The sequence below is a fragment of the Nematostella vectensis genome, chromosome 9 (genome assembly GCF_932526225.1).
Source record: "Nematostella vectensis chromosome 9, jaNemVect1.1, whole genome shotgun sequence".
Lineage (NCBI taxonomy): Eukaryota > Metazoa > Cnidaria > Anthozoa > Actiniaria > Edwardsiidae > Nematostella > Nematostella vectensis.
The window spans coordinates 6,790,115-6,811,323 of NC_064042.1; the positions used below are offsets into that span (position 1 = coordinate 6,790,115).

Genomic DNA, 21,209 nt, shown 5'->3' on the forward strand with positions numbered 1-21,209 from the left:
TGTCTATTCAAGTTCTTAGTGTCTTAAGTGAGTTGGGGCTTCGGTAGGCACCCATATGCTACTAAGACGGCATGTCCTTTAGGATAACTGACACTGACATCCCAAAGGGCTTTTAGCACTGTTTGGATAAGGGTTTAACCATTGGGTGTACGAGGGACGTCCTTCCTACGTGGGTGTGCCAGTCGGTTACCCTTGGGCTACCATGACTTACGTAATGTTTACAATGTTGCTACTGACTACGGGTATCACACACTAACTTGTTACACTGCTAGTACGCATGACAAGCTACACACGTGATTAATATGATTGACAGCATTCTAATCATTTTTGCACTCAAACTCTTTAAATGTACTAAAACCTAATTTCACCGACGGCTAGGTCTGAAGCTTTCTTAGGGTAAACCTTGTGTAGTTAACGGATACAGGACTAAAACAAATGCTCAAAATTCTGTTCTCCAGTACCACTTGAAAAGGGACGCAGTACGCCTATAAGTTTCTTAGTTGACCTCAATTCTCAACTCAACCACTGTATTTCCCCCGCAGTCGTATATTAAAATCTTAATACTATAGTTTTAGTTAATGTAAATTTCCTTTTAATAACACAAACAAAGCTAAATGTTTCATATGTTTTTAAAACTGAAAGCCAATCCTTACACATTCCTTTAGTTGTCCATTACTGTAATTCCTTGGGGTTCATTTCGGGGACTCTTGGGGATCGTTTCGGGTCCCGGGATCAGTTGGGGAACTTTTGGGGATCGTTTAGGGTCCTGGGATCGTTTCGGGTCCTGGGATCATTTCGGGTCCTGTACATCACCAGTGGCGTTTCGTAAGTGTGTTGACAACACGATATATCGTGAAAGTTGAACTGATAACGAACGAAGAATTCAACTACGGCCGCCATGTTTTTTTCACATGGTTTGGAAAACCGCTGACAATTCGCGGGCTTTTTCGCTAAAACGTTTGATTTGATTGGCCAACAGTTGTGATATTAGAAGAGTTATGATTGGCTATGGGTTACACTAGAGTCGACGATTAGCCACGAGTGACACAACCCCGCTAACCGCAAAAAGTCCTGAATAGCTTCGCATAATCGCGGATGTGTGTGTCGTAACCCGCGGTGCATCATGGGATCTAATTTCAGACAGGCGGGAGATTTAAATATGACAGCCATCAACATTTGCCTCAAAGTTCTTTCGGCTAACAAAAAGTCTGTCATTGACAGCTATAGATTTATGGATGTGAAAAAGTTCGCAAATGTTAGTGAGTGGAAAAAAATCTACTTTCGCAACACAGCGGAAGAAACCTTTGAGATTGGTTTTTACTGGGATCCTGGAAAGACCGATAAAACTGTGGCGTAATTTCTTGTGATTCGTTTTGTCCTAGAAGATGAAAATAATATTAAACGTTTTTTAAACAAAAGAACGACTGACTGTTCGTTTGCCTTTTTGAGCGATAACGAAAAACAAAACAAAATTGATTATTTTAGTGTTGACGAGAGTATGCAAATGCGCGATTCTCGAAGTGTTGTTTGTGTTGAAGTAGAAATAAAAACAAAACCAGATTTATCCAAAAACATCAGCATATCTGGGTTAAACATGTTTGCTTAGTAATCAGATCAGTTCTTCTCGTCTTTGAAGAGCTATCTGTCAAATCCAAAATTTGATAGAATTTATTAAAATATTTTGCAAGTAAACTCCAAATGACTAAAACAAGTAGTAACGGATTGAGGATAGAGCAAATTCAGAGCCTGTGCTTCTTTAGATGATGTCAGCTATCTTAGCTAAAGTCCAAGTTTTTTCTAAGATCGACTCCAGCACAATAGCTCCTCAAAAAAATTCAAGTTCCCAACTAGTTTTACTGACGAATTGCGAGTCGATGCTACCAAATTTTGCGAATATCGCCACAGTATCCACTTTGACCCTCCCAAATAAAACCACACTTTATCAACAGAAAAGCGTAGAAAAAAATTCATCCAAATAACCAGCTACCTAAGATATTGGGACTAGCGGAAGCGGGCATTTTAGGTGTATAAACTCAAGCGATGTCAGTCAGAATCATATATTTATTATATCAAATAAGAAGTCGTTATGTTTTATTTATATTATTCTGAATCTCAAACAAATATTCTTGGATCCCTGGGTCCTTTAGGTCGTAGAACTGCCATTTGTCAATTGCAATGTTGGTAGTGTTCAATTTGGAGGGGTATTAAAGCCGGAAAACATTTTGGAAAATCACTTTAAAAATTTGGAAAATGCTTTATTCATTCCATTGGGTATTATTTAAAAAAATACTGAAAAATTCAATTGCCAATAAATTCTCTCAAATTTCAAACATTTAGAAAACTTTTAACGACCACCTAAAAACCTTGAAAGGCTCAATAAAAATTATTCAAATATTCGAGGATATATCAGCATGTGCTACCGCAGGTCAATGTCTTCGGAGACTCGCGGGCGTGCATTGTCTGCCTCTTCATCTGTGAGGCTTGGGGCGGAGATGAGGCTTTTACTGAAAAACAAAAAAGTGCAGGGCATTAGAAAATGTCGATCAATTTCTCATGTTTTCATTGTTTATAACGGTTTCTTAGCAAAGAAACTTCAGAAAAGCCATACACGATTGAAGTTTGATACTTTATTAATAATATTTGATTGAAAGTTTCTCAGTTACTTTCTTGAATCAGCCGATGGAAATGAATTCTTTGAGTCACTTGGAATTGTGCGGGAGCATAAAATAGCGGCGTGATTGGCTTTCCTTAAAAATACAAAAAAGGGTAAACATACCAGACAAAAAGGGATTTTAACAAAGCGACAAATAAAACCTTGAATGGAGAAGATAAGTACATGGCTTAATTTCACTTCCTATCATTTTCGTTGACCATGGTTTCAGTGATCTGTTTATCTGTGTATTATATGGATTGTCCATAATTACTTGCATTTGGTGGCACTAAAATGTTACCCGCAGTAACTTTCGATCGAAGAAATGCCGTGTATTTAGCCATTAAAAGTTAAAAGTATTACAAATATATTCCTCCCGAAGAGAGAAGCGTTTGGGAAAAAAGTTTTCGTTTTGAATTAAACACAAATATAAAAAAAGAAATTCGCACAAAAAGACGGCATCTTGTTTCTCAGTGTACCTTTCGGTCCCATATATGAGCATTTATATTTCGGTTGGCCGAGCTATACGTACCGAATTCGTATCCTTTCGCATTTCGGGCATTTCCCTTTCACATAGCAGCCCTTGTGGAATGAGGCTCGACAATCTGAACACATACAATTATACGATAAAAATAAGCGAAAAACGCAAAAGTAAATAATAGGAATTATACATCCGATATACGTGACACACGCAACTAGTCTTCCTGTGGTGTTAGCACAAAGGAAGACCGAAGCCAAACAACTCGCATAACTATACTTAATATAATTTTAATTCAACTGCATGAGTAGTTCTGAGGATTTTTATAGTTCGAGTCCTTTTTACTTATCTACGTCAATAAAAAACAACTGCTTTCGGGCTCCGTTTTTTGATGCAGAACTCTTTGGTGTTTTCTCTAAATATTTTGTTTGTCTCCTCTTTGCCACACATCAAATCCCATTTGAAACCAAAATACTGTTTCATAAACTCTTCAACTCACCAACGCACTGTACGACTCGCTGGAGCTCAAAAGGGAAGATAATGTCATCGCCATCTCTACAGTACTCGCAGATAAAACCCTTAGCTTGACACAGCTTAGAAAAATTATAATACATTCGATTATTCACCCCAATCATCGTTAAATATCATCATAGAATCATATTTCATCTCACCGGACAATCGCTGATGTGTCTATAGGATCGTGTTACGAGACTGCGAAACAGCATGACCATCTCCCCGCTTTTAACCTAGAAATAAAGATGCATCCATGAAGAACTGAAATAGAAAGATCAATATTTCCCTTACAAGATGACCATCTCCACGCTTTTAACCTAGAAATAAAAATGCATCCACGAAGAACTGAAATAGAAAGATCAATATTTCCCTTACAAAATGACCATCTCCCCGCTTTTAACCTAGAAATAAAGATGCATCCATGAAGAACTGAAATAGAAAGATCAATATTTCCCTTACAAGATGACCATCTCCCCGCTTTTAACCAAGAAATAAAGATACATCCATGAAGAAGGGATTAAGTAAAAAGATTAATATGCCCCATTACAACATGACCATCTCTCCGCTCTTTGAAATGAGGTGAGAAAGGAAAAGAGAGTTGACTTTCGTCCCGATTTGCAGCATTAGGCTGAATTGCTCTGAGTTTACAATTAATGAGATGGACTGACGTATAAGGCACACTGGGCCGCAGAGAGAAGTGTTAGTATGTTAATGCCCCTTTGGTTATATTGCCAAGTACAAACACTGAAGGTGGACTCCCACTTCTATAGTGGTACTTTAATATCACACATTTACAGGTTGGTCGCTAGGTTCGAGAGACGGTTTTTCGAGAGACGTAATCTTTCGAGCCTCTAGGAATATACACTGTCCAGGATACATAGAGCCAAGGTTTTCAAAATAGAAATGCACCCATGAAGAGGGGTAATGTAAAGGAACAATATACAATGTCTTATCAGGGGCGTAGCCAGGATTTTTAACAGGGAGGTAACGTCTCATACATTTACTGTATAAGGGGGTGCCCTGGCCCCCTGAGCGCCCCCCCTGGCTACGCCCCTGATTATCCCCTCTTTATAAGGTAAAGAACCTGATTAACATTCACACCTGTAACAAGTCCTCCACGGAAAATAAATGTTCCTCCGTAAAAATGTGGTCGGGAATACGGGCAAGATCCTGACGCAACCTGAAACGCATTAAATCAAGTTGCGGTTGCTTGTTTCAATTTCTGAAATATCGGGCGAGGCACTTACTCGGTTGCTTTTCTACATGTTTGGGCGAAGGTCCGGAAGAAGTACAGCTGCTTACGGAGGGTCTGTGGAAAAGAAAGAATATTAAAACAATGCAACAGCATTTACCAATGAAATTAGAGCGAAGACAATAACAACGTCCTTACAAGGTCATTAACCTTAACTGTTCTTATAAGTGAAAGGTGAATTAACATACAGCGACAGAAAAGAGTCCCAGAACATTCCATAAAGTTCCGTCACAGTCTGAGGCTGATTTAAACGAGATACTAAAAATTAGTGCTGTGATATGAGCTTAGGACTACAGTGTTAAGGGCATCGACCTTAGGAATAAATTACAGTATTCGACTTGGGCTAGGGGACCTCAGGGTTGCATAGTATCGTTGACGCCCAACTCTACCTGGACTTCAGCGAGGGCGCGGACCCGCTGGTACAGTGCGGAGTTCAGATCCTTGATGTTAAACAGCGGGTCGTAGTGGATATTATTTAGTAAGTCTTTAGCGAATTTAGAGACTTCATATCTGGTGCGAGAGTTATGGAACAGCAAATGATAAGAAACACCTACGTTGTAAAAATCTCGCTGTCTACGTTTTCTCCTTGCGCCGAAGAACTCTTTTAACAGACTCTACTTAATTGTACTGGAGGACGTAAGGAAAGAGGGGACGCAGGTCCAAGATAAAGCTTCAGTAACAGTGCAGGGACACTGCGATTTCAGCCCGACTACGTAGTTGTGTTACCACAGAGTAAAGGATACTTTCTAAAGTCCCAACGCCGTACGATTCGCGCAGGAATAACCATCGGCTCGTTCTGGTGACAGCTGCTACAGAAGTACTTGCCGAGGTAATTACAGTAGCGAAAGCGCTTCATATAATCTGTCAATAGAAGACGATGTTAACGTTCCTTTGGGGGTAATCTGTGACAGGACGGGCGGAGCTATGTCACGTCACTAGGTCTGCTACTAAGCTTTATTTTGCTGCAAAAGTGCTTGCTGTTGAATAGAACCTCGCCTGGTCTCTTTTTCTAATGTGGGTCACATTAAGAAAGGCTAACTACTCAGCCTAGAACTTGCCATAATTAGTTAAAAATGAAAATAAGCCAGAGAGTTTCAACTTAGCACTAACCTGGGTCTACGCGCATCCCACATCCTGCACAGCGGTAATTCTGTTGCTCCATTAGAACTTTCCTCCTAAAAACAAGACAAATTATGTGATTAAGACTCGTGTACGCGGGCTATTTTGAGGCTATTGTCTATTTATCTGTGCGTCGTGGCAACTTTTGATTGCCAATTCACAATTATCAATAATCTAGAACATACATACGAATGTGGGCGATAATTTCGTATTGTTTGCGAAGATCAACAATTTGAGTTGCAGGCATTTCTGGCGCGAGAACTTACTTCTTCGAGGGGTGCACGTGGAAGATGACTTGCTGGCGAGGTGGTGCCCACTCCATATTTCCGCGCATGCGGCACTGAAAACAGACAGCAAAAAAATAATACAAACTAATAGACAAGCATCAAATATCGGATCAATTTGCACAAGCCAAATGCCTTTTATTCTTAACAAAGGTTTCTACACCACAGTTTTCTTGTGTATTTTAATTTCATTTTGGTTGGCACATCTCATTGCATCAAAGTTAGTCTCTCGACATTTTCGTTGGCATGACATGGCCGCGGATATCCACGACCTACGGCACCAGAGACAACTACAGCATCATTGGCAACTACGGCACCAGAGACAACTACAGCATCATTGGTAACTACAGCACCAGAGACAACTACAGCATCATTGGCAACTACGGCACCAGAGACAACTACAGCATCATTCTTAACTACGGCACCAGAGGCAACTACGGCACCAGAGACAACTACAGCATCATTGGTAACTACGGCACCAGAGGCAACTACTGCATCATTGGCAACTACAGCATTATTGGTAACTACGGCACCAGAGGCAACTACAGCATCATTGGTAACTACAGCATTATTGGTAACTACGGCACCAGAGACAACTACAGCATCATTGGAAACTACGGCACCAGAGACAACTACAGCATCATTGGTAACTACGGCACCAGAGACAACTACAGCATCATTGGTAACTACGGCACCAGAGGCAACTACAGCATCATTGGCAACTACAGCACCAGAGGCAACTACGGCACCAGAGACAACTACAGCATTATTGGTAACTACGGCACCAGAGACAACTACAGCATCATTGGTAATTACGGCACCAGAGACAGCTACAGCATCATTGGCAACTACAGCATCATTGGCAACTACAGCATCATTGGCAACTACGGCACCAGAGACAACTACAGCATCATTGGTAACTACGGCACCAGAGACAGCTACAGCATCATTGGTAACTACGGCACCAGAGACAACTACAGCACCATTGGTAACTACAGCATCATTGGCAACTACAGCATCATTGGCAACTACAGCATCATTGGCAACTACAGCATCATTGGCAACTACGGCACCAGAGACAGCTACAGCATCATTGGCAACTTCGGCACCAAAGACAACTACAGCATCATTGGTAACTACGGCACCAGAGACAGCTACAGCATCATTGGTAACTACGGCACCAGAGACAGCTACAGCATCATTGGCAACTACGGCACCAGAGACAACTACAGCATTATTGGTAACTACGGCACCAGAGACAGCTACAGCATCATTGGCAACTACGGCACCAGAGACAACTACAGCATTATTGGCAACTACGGCACCAGAGACAACTACAGCATCATTGGCAACTACGGCACCAGAGACAACTACAGCATCATTGGCAACTACGGCACCAGAGACAACTACAGCATCATTGGCAACTACGGCACCAGAGACAACTACAGCATCATTGTTAACTACGGCCCCAGAGACAACTACAGCATCATTGTTAACTACGGCACCAGAGGCAACATTGGCACCAGAGGCAACTACGGCACCAGAGGCAGCTACAGCATCATTGGTAACTACGGCACCAGAGACAACTACAGCATCATTGGCAACTACGGCACCAGAGACAACTACCGCACCAGAGACAACTACAGCATCATTGGCAACTACGGCACCAGAGACAACTACAGCATCATTGGTAACTACGGCACCAGAGGCAACTACAGCATCATTGGCAACTACAGCACCAGAGGCAACTACGGCACCAGAGACAACTACAGCATTATTGGTAACTACGGCACCAGAGACAACTACAGCATCATTGGTAATTACGGCACCAGAGGCAACTACAGCATCATTGGCAACTACAGCATCATTGGCAACTACAGCACCAGAGACAGCTACAGCATCATTGGCAACTACGGCACCAGAGGCAACTACAGCATCATTGGCAACTACGGCACCAAAGACAACTACAGCATCATTGGTAACTACGGCACCAGAGGCAACTACAGCATCATTGGTAACTACGGCACCAGAGGCAACTACAGCATCATTGTTAACTACGGCACCAGAGACAACTACAGCATCATTGGTAACTACGGCACCAGAGGCAACATTGGCACCAGAGGCAACTACGGCACCAGAGGCAGCTACAGCATCATTGGTAACTACGGCCCCAGAGGCAACTACAGCATCATTGTTAACTACGGCACCAGAGACAACTACAGCATCATTGGTAACTACGGCACCAGAGGCAACTACAGCATCATTGGTAACTACGGCACCAGAGACAACTACAGCATCATTGGCAACTACGGCACCAGAGACAACTACAGCATTATCGACAACTACCGCACCAGAGACAACTACAGCATCATTGGCAACTACGGCACCAGAGACAACTACAGCATCATTGGCAACTACGGCACCAGAGACAACTACAGCATCATTGGTAACTACGGCACCAGAGACAACTACAGCATCATTGGTAACTACGGCACCAGAGGCAACTACAGCATCATTGGCAATTACGGCACCAGAGGCAACTACAGCATCATTGGCAACTACGGCACCAGAGACAACTACAGCATCATTGGCAACTACGGCACCAGAGACAACTACAGCATCATTGGTAACTACGGCACCAGAGACAACTACAGCATCATTCTTAACTACGGCACCAGAGGCAACTACGGCACCAGAGACAACTACAGCATCATTGGTAACTACGGCACCAGAGGCAACTACTGCATCATTGGCAACTACAGCATTATTGGTAACTACGGCACCAGAGGCAACTACAGCATCATTGGTAACTACAGCATTATTGGTAACTACGGCACCAGAGACAACTACAGCATCATTGGAAACTACGGCACCAGAGACAACTACAGCATCATTGGTAACTACGGCACCAGAGGCAACTACGGCACCAGAGGCAACTACAGCATCATTGGCAACTACGGCGCCAGAGACAACTACAGCATCATTGGCAACTACGGTACCAGAGACAACTACAGCATCATTAACAACTACAGCACCAAAGGCAACTACAGCATCATTGGTAACTACGGCACCAGAGACAACTACAGCATCATTGGCAACTACGGAACCAGAGACAACTACAGCATCATTGGTAACTACGGCACCAGAGGCAACTACGGCACCAGAGGCAACTACGGCACCAGAGGCAACTACAGCATCATTGGCAACTACGGCACCAGAGGCAACTACAGCATCATTGGCAACTACGGCACCAGAGACAACTACAGCATCATTGGTAACTACGGCACCAGAGACAACTACAGCATAATTGGCAACTACGGCACCAGAGGCAACTACAGCATCATTGGCAACTACGGCACCAGAGACAACTACAGCATCATTGGCAACTACGGCACCAGAGACAACTACAGCACCAGAGGCAACTACGGCACCAGAGGCAACTACAGCATCATTGGCAACTACGGCACCAGAGACAACTACAGCATCATTGGCAACTACGGCACCAGAGACAACTACAGCATCATTGGTAACTACGGCACCAGAGACAACTACAGCATCATTGGTAACTACGGCACCAGAGGCAACTACGGCACCAGAGGCAACTACAGCATCATTGGTAACTACGGCACCAGAGGCAACTACGGCACCAGAGACAACTACAGCATCATTGGCAACTACGGCACCAGAGGCAACTACAGCATAATTGGTAACTACGCTACCAGAGACAACTACAGCATCATTGGTAACTACGGCCCCAGAGGCAACTACAGCATCATTGGCAACTACGGCACCAGAGGCAACAATGGCACCAGAGGCAACTACAGCATCATTGGTAACTACGGCACCAGAGACAACTACAGCATCATTGGCAACTACGGAACCAGAGACAACTACAGCATCATTGGTAACTACGGCACCAGAGACAACTACAGCATCACTGGTAACTACGGCACCAGAGACAACTACAGCATCATTGGCAACTACGGAACCAGAGACAACTACAGCATCATTGGTAACTACGGCACCAGAGGCAACTACAGCATCACTGGTAACTACGGCACCAGAGGCAACAACGGCACCAGAGACAACTACAGCATCATTGGCAACTACGGCATCATTGGCAACTACGGCGCCAGTGGGCAGATATAGCACCAGAGGCATCATAGACACGAACGACATCAGAAGCAACTACAATAGCAATGGCAACTACAGCACCAGATGCGAACAGCCCTTTTCATCATGGTCTATCCGTAAATTCTTGTCACATTTATCAATTGTTTTTTAAATATTTTCTTGTATTGCCTATGCATTACTCTTGAGAGCAACACAAACAAATAATAACAAAATAAAAGAATTGCCAGGCTAGTGAGAATCCCTTTACTCACTCGTGCTGACGTTTTTTGCTTTATTTTCCCAGACTCCTCGTGGTCGCTCAACACATCATCAGGTGCGACCGCGTACGTCTGGGGCAGCGGTAGTAAAGACTGGGGCACGTCGTTCTCGGAGACAAGCCACTGAAGTTCGGACGCTGCCGGGTGCTTTTTGTTGGCGAACTTTTGCAAAAGGCTTTTGGCGACAGCTTCTGCCGAAAGGGGAGGGGAAGTGCTGAACTCGATGCTATCGACCTGTGCAAAAACATGTGCGGCCAGACCATAAGAAAATGTGTTTTAACATTTAAAAAAATGTAACATTATTGTGTTGTTTATTACAGATAAAGACTGCAGCAAGTACCGCGTTTACTAATAGGAGCCAGTGAAAGTAAGAACACCTTACCCTTTGGTAAGGTCACCTTCAGTATTAAAAAAGATATTAGAACAAGGGTTATAAAAGATATTAGAACCAACACTAGAGTGATTTCCCATTTGGTAAGCCACCTTTTGACCAGCGTTAGAAGAGAGGTCCGATTCCGAGACTAGAGTGATTTCCCATTTGGTAAGCTCACTTTAAGACCAGCGTTACAAGAGAGGTCCGATTCCGAGACTAGGGTGATTTCCCATTTGGTTAGCTCACCTTTAGACCAGCGTTAGAAGAGAGGCCCGATTCCGAGACTAGAGTGATTTTCCATTTGGTAAGCTCACTTTAGACCAGCGTTAGAAAAGAGGCCCGATTTGGAGACTAGTGTGATTTCCCATTTGGCAAGGCTCGCTTTTAGACCAGCGTTAGAAGAGAGGTCCGATTTCGAGACTAGTGTGATTTCCCATTTGGTAAGCTCACTTTTAGACCAGCGTTAGAAAAGAGGCCCGATTTGGAGACTAGTGTGATTTCCCATTCGGTAAGGCTCGCTTTTAGACCAGCGTTAGAAGAGAGGTCCGATTTCGAGACTAGTGTGATTTCCCATTTGGTAAGCTCACTTTTAGACCAGCGTTAGAAAAGAGGCCCGATTTCGAGACTAGTGTGATTTCCCATTTGGTAAGGCTCGCTTTTAGACCAGTGTTAGAAGAGAGGTCCGATTCCGAGACAAGTGTGATTTCACTTTTGGTAAGCTCACCTTTAGTCCAGATTTATTAGAGAGGTCAGATTCCGAGACTAGTGTGGTCTCTGAGGAGGAAAACTGGGCGAGGTCAGGCACGTGCTCATCTCTGCGCGGTAGCTCCTCCCACTCGGCATCACTGTCATCAGTTTCCGGGTAACAGCTGGATTCTGTAAAACATTTTTAAGGGGTGTGAAATTCTTCTTGGATAACGATATTAAATCGAAGATACTGTCTTTTAAACGCTGATTTTTAGACCCTGCAATACCTAAAATTTCACACACATTACTGAAATACTCACATAAATTATCAAGGAATTTTCTCTAGATCCGAGCTCTCCCAATAGACATTCTCCAGACCGATTTACAATCTTCATATATACTATAAACACTTCGCTGCGCACAAAGAGCAAGTCAATTTATGTCTGTATTTCAGCTCGAGCAGAGGTTCTAGATAAACAAAGCCTAACCCAGGCTCACGCAGAGTGCATTTTCTAGCTTTACCCCTTTTTAAGTAAAGTATTTATCAACTGGTAATTAACTGCAGTTTCTAATATTCCATTTCAGCAATAATAGATTCTTAAAACATCTTAGTGCTCTTATCACAAAAAGTAATCCAATTTCCGTTTGAGCTATGGACTCAAAGCTGATAAAAGTGAATTGGGAAATGATCTAAAAAATATCAGAGATAATCATTTTGATTTTTCGTGACTATATCAACAGTTGAGCTAATTGCAGGCAGCTACAGTTGGACAAGAAGCCGAAGGAAAAAGAGACATAGAAAACTTGTTAAGAAACTCACCGGTCTTGTCATGAGAATGATGCTCCATCAAATCTAAGTTATCAGTAATAATATAATCTAGGAACTTGATAAATCCCGATTGGATTTTTTAGGAGGCCGGTCGATAACTCTTCGATAATTATTTGTTTTAACTTAGGACTAATAACTTTGACTCAACACAATTGATGTCTAAATTGATGTTTAAATCGGGTTGACACTTCCACCTTTTGAGTAAGCACAATGTTTGTGTTCAGAGTATAACTCAGAATATTCCCAACTTAGGACAACGGTCTTGTAATATGATTTAGTGATACCAAAAAAGGAACTATGGTCATAATTAGGTAAAAAAATATATTATACCACCAAAACTACTATGAAGGCTTGGGGCAATGATATGCATCGGGGATAAACTGCTCTTTCAGTGCAATTGTGTTTCAAGGGGCCATTAAACTGATGCTCAATATAGTATTCACAGTCTAGCAAGTTTGAAAGAAAACTCAAGTCAGGCAATGGTTGTCTCGAAATCTTATCCTTCGGCCAAATGCTTCAAATGGTCATCTTTATCGAAAGAGCCATAGAGTTTCTATCATTAAGCGTGGTACACAGAAAAGTAATCATGTAAATTGAATATGCAACTTAGAGATAGCCACTTAAACGGTTCAGTTATGGCATTCAGTTATTGGCCATGGTCGACTTACTAGAGGGGATGGAGGTTGTGCGAGCAGTGCACATATTGGTCATGGTCGACTTACTAGAGGGGATGGAGGTGGTGTGAGCAGTGCACATATTGGCCATGGTCGACTTACTAGAGGGGATGGAGGTGGTGCGAGCAGTGCACATATTGGTCATGGTCGACTTACTAGAGGGGATGGAGGTTGTGCGAGCAGTGCACATATTGGTCATGGTCGACTTACTAGAGGGGATGGAGGTGGTGTGAGCAGTGTGCATATTGGTCGTGGTTGACTTACTAGAGGGGATGGAGGTGGAGCGAGCAGTGCACATATTGGTCATGGTCGACTTACTAGAGGGGATGGAGGTGGTGTGAGCAGTGTGCATATTGGTCATGGTCGACTTACTAGAGGAGATGGAGGTGGTGTGAGCAGTGTGCATATTAGCCATGGTCGACTTACTAGAGGAGATGGAGGTGGAGCGAGCAGTGCACATATTGGCCATGGTCGACTTACTAGAGGGGATGGAGGTGGAGCGAGCAGTGCACATATTGGCCATGGTCGACTTACTAGAGGGGATGGAGGTGGTGTGAGCAGTGTGCATATTGGCCATGGTCGACTTACTAGAGGGGATGGAGGTGGTGTGAGCAGTGTGCATATTGGTCGTGGTCGACTTACTAGAGGGGATGGAGGTGGAGCGAGCAGTGCACATATTAGCCATGGTCGACTTACTAGAGGGGATGGAGGTGGAGCGAGCAGTGCACATATTAGCCATGGTCGACTTACTAGAGGGGATGGAGGTGGTGTGAGCAGTGCACATATTGGCCATGGTCGACTTATAGAGGGGATGGAGGTGGTGCGAGCAGTGCACATATTAGCCATGGTCGACTTACTAGAGGGGATGGAGGTGGAGCGAGCAGTGCACATATTAGCCATGGTCGACTTACTAGAGGGGATGGTGGTGGTGTGAGCAGTGCACATATTGGTCATGGTCGACTTACTAGAGGGGATGGAGGTGGTGTGAGCAGTGCACATATTGGTCATGGTCGACTTACTAGAGGGGATGGAGGTGGTGTGAGCAGTGTGCATATTGGTCATGGTCGACTTACTAGAGGGGATGGAGGTGGTGTGAGCAGTGCACATATTGGTCATGGTCGACTTACTAGAGGAGATGGAGGTGGTGTGAGCAGTGCACATATTGGCCGTGGTTGACTTACTAGAGGGGATGGAGGTTGTGTGAGCAGTGCACATATTGGCCATGGTCGACTTACTAGAGGGGATGGAGGTGGTGTGAGCAGTGTGCATATTGGTCGTGGTTGACTTACTAGAGGGGATGGAGGTGGTGTGAGCAGTGCACATATTGGTCGTGGTTGACTTACTAGAGGGGATGGAGGTGGTGTGAGCAGTGTGCATATTGGTCATGGTCGACTTACTAGAGGGGATGGAGGTGGAGCGAGCAGTGCACATATTGGCCATGGTCGACTTACTAGAGGGGATGGAGGTGGAGCGAGCAGTGCACATATTGGCCATGGTCGACTTACTAGAGGGGATGGAGGTTGTGCGAGCAGTGCACATATTGGTCATGGTCGACTTACTAGAGGGGATGGAGGTGGAGCAAGCAGTGCACATATTGGTCATGGTGGACTTTTTAGAGGTGAAGTTGGTGCTAATGGTCCACTTAATATAAGGAAGTATGTGAGCAGTGCGCATACTGGCCATGGTAGACTTACTTGAGGAGGCTGAGGTTGTGCTCGGTCCAGATGCCAAGCTGTCCTGCCCAGATGTTCCTGTGTCGTCACTGAAGGCCGGCTGCTGTCGAAGCTTTTCTTGTTTCTTCTCAATCTTCCGCCGCTCGATCTCCTGCTTCAGCTGCTGGATCTCCTCATCTTCATCATATTCATCATCATCATCAGACCCAATGATCTCGTCACACTTCATCTGGTGGCCAAACAAGAAAGCATGATTCTCAAGCAAGCAAAGGAAAAGAAGACCTTTCTTTTGTTCAAACACTTAGGAGCAGTTAATCAATCTTTACAATTAACACAAACTTACAGACAGCAAAAATATGAATATTCATGATCCTACCTGTTCTATAGCTTCTATCAAAGCCTCTGATATGCTGAAATGAGCGTTTTCCTACAAACAAAATTAATCTATGATTAATCAAGATCCTGATACAGCAGTTTATCCAGGCGCATAACAGAAGTAGTTATAACAAAATCGCGCAAAGGTCCGGCAACCACATACAACAAACATATCCTGTATGTGGGGACAGGCAGGGATTGTAGCTCAGCCTATCATCTTAACACTTGGCAGGGGAGGCTGCCTTTTAGCAGCCAAAAATACAGTAAATGTATGAGACATTATCTTCCGTAAAATACAGGAGAAAATGCCTTGAAATTCACTTTTGGGCCCCCTCCTGTTAAAAATCCTGGCTACACCGCTGCTTGGATGTACAGGCCCCAGGCATCGTATACAGCTCACATTTGAACCAGTGGGAACTAAAGGATATATAAACTTACTTTATCCATTTCACAAGAGCTCAGGTCCTCAGATGCCAGCTTTGTCGCCAGAGATTGTTCCTCTTGACTTGGGTATAAAGGGTCATTGTAGTAAAAAGAAACTATAGAAACATGCAAGTGTTAGAATAAGCATGAGGGTAGACGAGTAGTTACAAAAACAGGAGTACTAATCAATATTTAGTTAATTGTACGTGCTGTAACAGGGTTGCCCTAGCCTCCCTCCAAGGCGTTTTACGCAGGCGTCGCTGGCTAGGGTTGCTTGGTGCTGACTTCTGGCAAATTTCACTGTCTGGTTAAAGCCAACTGAATCATAACTTCTAAACACTTCAACACTCTTGACTCGATTTTGTGTTAAACAACTGGCTCAATTATCTAGCTAACCAGCGGAGTAATTCCTGAAAATCCTGCTGTATGCTGCACTACACATTTTCCATCTAAAACTGAGAACAACTCCTTTTCTTAATCACTCTAAAGTTAGGACAAACATGCTAAACCAGCCAAACCATAACAAAAAGAACAACAACAGCATAGAAGGGGGCATAAAAAATAATAATAATAATAAGTAAAAAAAGATGTCCTCAGGAAGCATTCCTCTGTGCCTTCTCTTTCTTAAGGACAAAAAGTATAGTGAAAATCACATTAATAAAAAGTCATTAGCTGTGGCCAGCTGTGACTCCTAACCCCATTTCCCATGACTACCCATGCCCTGAAGGTATAGTCTAGTCTAAAAGCCTTCATAATGCAATCCATGCCCTGAAAGTAGTCTTAGAGACATTCAAAATTCTGTTCATGCCCAAAGTAGTCCAAAAGACCTCCATAATACACAGTGTTTTTACTTGCCTGAGTTGCTGGGTAGAGATGAGGACAGTCTAACTACAGATTCCTCCGAATTGGAATCCGAGTTTGAGCGTAACCGCTCATTAGGTAGTTCTTCCATGCTCTCAACTTGGATCTTTCTCATCTTGTTAAGTCCAATTTGATCTGACTTTGATCTGTTGTGTCCTATTGCTTTCTTTATTTCAAATTCACTGAGAACCCTACTCGAGGGCTCACCAATACAGACAGTCCCATCAACAAGGTCTTCCTGACAAACACTTTTCCTCTTAGTTCTTGTATCAGGAAGCGTAGACGATTTCTGACTTTGTAAAATACCTGTAAAATTCTCACTACTGTGAACATTATTTAAACTTGTACTCCTTTTGGTGTTTAAAAATCCTTCTGCGTCAAACCATTGAGAAGGACTTGGACTTCTTTCCTCTTTTTCCAAAACAACAGATAATGCTGCTTGTGCAAGGGTCACTTGGCTTATCTTTCTTTTGGGTTGGACAGCTTTGAAACCTTGAAGTTTTAGCCTTTCCCTTGCTAATTTTAGTTCTTGAATGTTCATGAATTCATTATTGACAATTTGAGGAGAAGAACTAAGATCTTTTCCATTATTTTCTGTACTAAAATCAAGTTCGTCTTCAGTATCGCTGCTATCATTGTCTGATTTTTTCCCGTTCTTGCACTGTGTTGCGATGCTTTCAAATTCTTCTCTTTCACTTCCACCACTGTCTGAGTAAGCTATATTCAAATTGTCTTTCAAGAAACTACTTTCATGCATTCCTAAAGGTTTCCTAGGTAGTTCTGTTTTGGCTCCTTGATTCACATCTTCATTTGCAGTCAGCCATTCCTCAATGTACTGGCATTTGTCAAGCTTAGAAACAATAACAGAAAATTCAATTGCACTAAAAGCTAAACACTCTTACAATGTATAGTATGTAATACCCATTTTTCTTACCAGGAACCTTACAGACACAAGCAACAAAGCTTTTTATGCGAATTCACTGGTTCATGATCAGGTTTCAAGATGTTGCATTGGATAATCATTTAGTGCTAAATTCTACTCTTTTCCTATTTGACCTTCTTCTCTGCATTTCTCTACCCTATTCCTTTATCAAAATACAGTAGAAGCTCTCGTCAGCGACTACCCTTGGGACCTAAAAAATGTGGTTGTTAACAGAGCTGGTCTCTTAGAGAGCTTAACAACAAATGAAAAACAAATGAAATCTTTAATGGCACTGGTCGCTTTTGAGAGTGGTCACTCAGAGATCTTCGACTGTACATTTTCTTTCAAGTCCCTAATCCCTCAGTGGGCCCAAACTAAAAAAATAATCCCTCTGCCTAATAGCTCTGCCTCTCATGGATACTCACACCGCAGCCAGTGACATTTTTGGGGGTATATATATGTTTCTACATTACCGTATACCTTATATTTTAACTGGCAATTATTAATTGTATTTTAATAAAATCTATGAACACCTGTTATTTGTTCACAAACACCTCGGAATGTAATACGCATTAACAAGATTTACACACCAGAGTTTGGTTGACTTCGGTTAGCAGGCTTGGGTCACTTTTCTCTATGGCTTGTAAACATGTACAAAGAGCTTGAAAGTGTGAGTTGCTTCTAAGAAATGCATAATCTGAAAGACGGACAACAAATGTGCATTTACCAAGATTGTATACTACGACATGACAAAAATCAACACATATTATTCCTATAGTACAACCAACCACTATTGTGACATTGTAACCTATTGATATTTGTAAAATGTTGAGTAACGCTATGTGCTGACCCTTTGCTGTAATTCTGTGCTATATTGCAATTGCAATTGAATAAAACCCTATCTAGTATCTATCAAACAATAAATGCTAACGCAACTAGCCAATCTTTTTATCTTTGATAAAGCTACACACCTCTTATGTAAAACTACTTGTAAAAAACATTGTCAATGCAAATGGCAAATGACAGCTCAAGTGTAAGTAGTAAGACCAATTGCTGTTAATGAGTATTAATAAGAGATAACAGAAAGTAAAATAATCACATGTATTCAGTAGAAATATGTCAAGACTCATGGAATCTTAGGATAGTAGAATTACCATTCGACAATAGGCATTTTGTGCAGACAATGTTTTCAAAATAGAGCTTTTACCATACATGGCATTACAAGAATAGATATATCAAAACAACATGCAGCTCCTATAAGTACAGGTGATTAATGGCAACATGCTTTTCCATGTTACGTAGTTCCACTGAATAATGCCTCACTGCTAGCCAAGAAGAGGAAGTAAAACCGACCAATTTATAATATACGTACCTTGATAACAACTTTTGAGATGTGGTTTATTCCCAACAAGTTTTTGTAAATAAATAGATAAACAATGGTCTAATAAAGCATTTTCTATCCACAGGCGGCCCTTATCAGATGGGTCTGTCGGGCTTTTCTGTATCGTGTGTGGTGATTTGTCTGGTTGTATTTTCTTGATGAATATTGTGTAGTCAGTATGATCACCAAATAAACTCTGAAAACAACAAAAGAAATATGTTCGAAATTAGTCAGTTTGCTGTACATACGATAACTTCATTGTCAGAGCAAAAGAGTCTGATAAGAGTATAAACAAGATTAAAGCAAACAAATAGTATTTCAGTTTCATACTAAAATAAGAGCTATATTAAAGCAGCTAAAATTCCTTTAACAAACCTTAACAAGATACATATGAGAGAGTTGTTTAACGAATTAAACATTGCTGTATCAAAAGAGCTTAAACTGCAGTAGTTTTATTTTTAACTTTAGTTTATAGCGGAGCTAGCGCGGCTGCAGGGTGCGCGGAGCTCCATAGGTATAGAAATATGGTATAGCTTATGCGACTTGGTTTTGTGGTCATCGCGCTGGTACAATGTGTGTCACAATCCATCCACCCATCCATCCAGTCAATCGTGCAACTCCCAGGCCCTACTCGATCTTACGCTGTTGTGTATTTTTTACTGCCTCGCTTTGTGCTGCAAAGTTCGTATGTTAACAGAAGAAATGCAGCTTGAAAATGGTATTTAATGAGAAAATAAGCAGATTCAAATGGGCTGAACTTTTTGAGGAAACATTTGTCTGAAGTACGAGCCGATGGAAATTCCCGCCCGTGGCAGCAGCAGCAGCTGAAAAGAAGACTAAGAGGAGAGGCTCTACACTTTTTCACCATTCTATATCCACCCACGTCTATATCTATGTAAGGAGATCCTGAGAGGAAAAGGCCTTGGATTGATGTCTGTTTTCAGCTATAAAAATCATTCACTTGTGTTGACGAGTTCCTTGCTAGCAGAAAGATCACAGTTTACAACAAAAAGCAAACACAACCACTAGGCGACAAACATAAAGCGACAAAAAAGAAACACTGCCAAGGTGAGTTTTTGACGATGATTTGCATTTTGAATATGACATTTTTTTTTCATTTATTGTTGTGCCAAAACCAATCGCTCAAACTAAAACACCGTACCAGCTTTAGTATGATGTCAAGATGACATATCAATGTCATCTATCCTTGTTTTGATTGGCTAAAATACCATCTACTTGAATTCCGATTGGTTTATAATTTTGGCACTTGAATGGCTTTTATTCAACTGACAATCGCCATGAAAATGTTAAATTCGTAAATACTTACTTTCAAGTTCTATAAATTCAGGCGTATATTCCTCACGGTAAGTAAGAATTTAATGACAGAAATACGTAGTAGTCTAGCTACTGTATCAATGACACTTAGCTTGTTCGATTTATACATATGTTTTAGAGTACAGATGTTTACAAGGTTTTCATTTCCATCCATGCTAAAGGGTGGGTTCACCAATATGTAATGCATGACTGAGGTATATTTGTGGATTTTAATTTCCTTGGTGATGGAGTATCACTAGTAAGTGGCACCTGAAGTGTATCTAACTATATCATTTTATATTTGGAATGCTGTTTCATCCATTATTTGTTTCTTTGCAAGGGCAAAGCCGGTCAGAATGTACCTAGTGCTAGTGTAGTAGTGTACATGAATGGAACTTCTATAAAAGGGTTTTTATTAGGGCAAGGTACTTAATAAATTATATAAAGATAATAACAAACTTGTAGGCAGTGCCTAAATCTATATATTAAGCTTACATAAACAACAAGAAATCACAATATGTTGCTGTGTATGTTGTACTTATGTAATTTCTACAGCTATTATGATTTCATTAGACTTATAGGCTTATGCTATCTTCCTCTTGTTTTTCACCTTGAATGCCGTAAGTTTCGTTAATTGATAGCCGTTATATTATTCGTTATTCTAGATTATTCAAGTACTTCAACTATTCTTAAACAATTCATACCTGCTGATTTTTTAATCCATGCTGTAAAATATTTTCAATATCCTCAGTCAGTCTAGAAAGGCCGCCATAAACGGACCAAACATTGGTGCTATGATTCGCCAACAACCCATCAACTGTAGATTTAACACGAGAAAGAAGTTGACATCTTTTTGCGGCGTGTATTAAACCATCGTCTTCGGTCGCCATTTTGTTTTGTTTTTGACTCTATGATATGATGTCACATCCGGGTAAGTGTCTATATCACGTGACCTAGTTAAATGTCCAATAGAATTATCTATTTTTCAAATGTCATGCACAGGAGCTGGT

General features: G+C 41.9%; 1 protein-coding gene across 2 annotated transcripts; it reads right to left on the reverse strand.

Moving 5' to 3' along the window:
- Positions 1–2,045: 2,045 nt before the first annotated feature.
- Positions 2,046–21,122, reverse strand: LOC5518176 (run domain Beclin-1-interacting and cysteine-rich domain-containing protein). Of its 2 annotated transcripts, XM_032362644.2 has the most exons (19): positions 20,904–21,122; positions 18,877–19,081; positions 18,095–18,201; positions 16,577–17,432; positions 15,737–15,837; positions 15,300–15,350; positions 14,945–15,152; positions 11,785–11,936; positions 10,682–10,921; positions 6,279–6,352; positions 6,004–6,068; positions 5,637–5,754; positions 5,283–5,403; positions 4,889–4,950; positions 4,743–4,821; positions 3,800–3,874; positions 3,628–3,721; positions 3,183–3,255; positions 2,046–2,504 (listed from the first exon to the last, which is right to left on the reverse strand). In XM_032362644.2, exons 1-19 carry the CDS (start codon positions 21,087–21,089, stop codon positions 2,417–2,419), a joined length of 2,955 nt encoding a protein of 984 aa, XP_032218535.1. In that variant the 5' UTR covers positions 21,090–21,122; the 3' UTR covers positions 2,046–2,416. The 2 variants fall into 2 exon arrangements, with proteins under 2 accessions (XP_032218535.1, XP_032218537.1); XM_032362646.2 differs by lacking the exons at positions 2,046–2,504; positions 3,183–3,255; positions 3,628–3,721; positions 3,800–3,874 and adding an exon at positions 3,998–4,042.
- Between the last annotated feature and the right edge of the window lie 87 nt (positions 21,123–21,209).

Coding starts and splice junctions, on each gene's coding strand:
- LOC5518176 (XM_032362644.2), bottom strand. CDS start 21,089: ATGGCGACCGAAGACGATGGTTTAATACACGCCGCAAAAAGATGTCAA. Junction 19,082..20,903: donor ATGGATTAAAAAATCAGCAG/GTATGAATTGTT, acceptor TGTTGTTTTCAG/AGTTTATTTGGTGATCATAC. Junction 15,351..15,736: donor GCTCTTGTGAAATGGATAAA/GTAAGTTTATAT, acceptor TTTTGTTTGTAG/GAAAACGCTCATTTCAGCAT.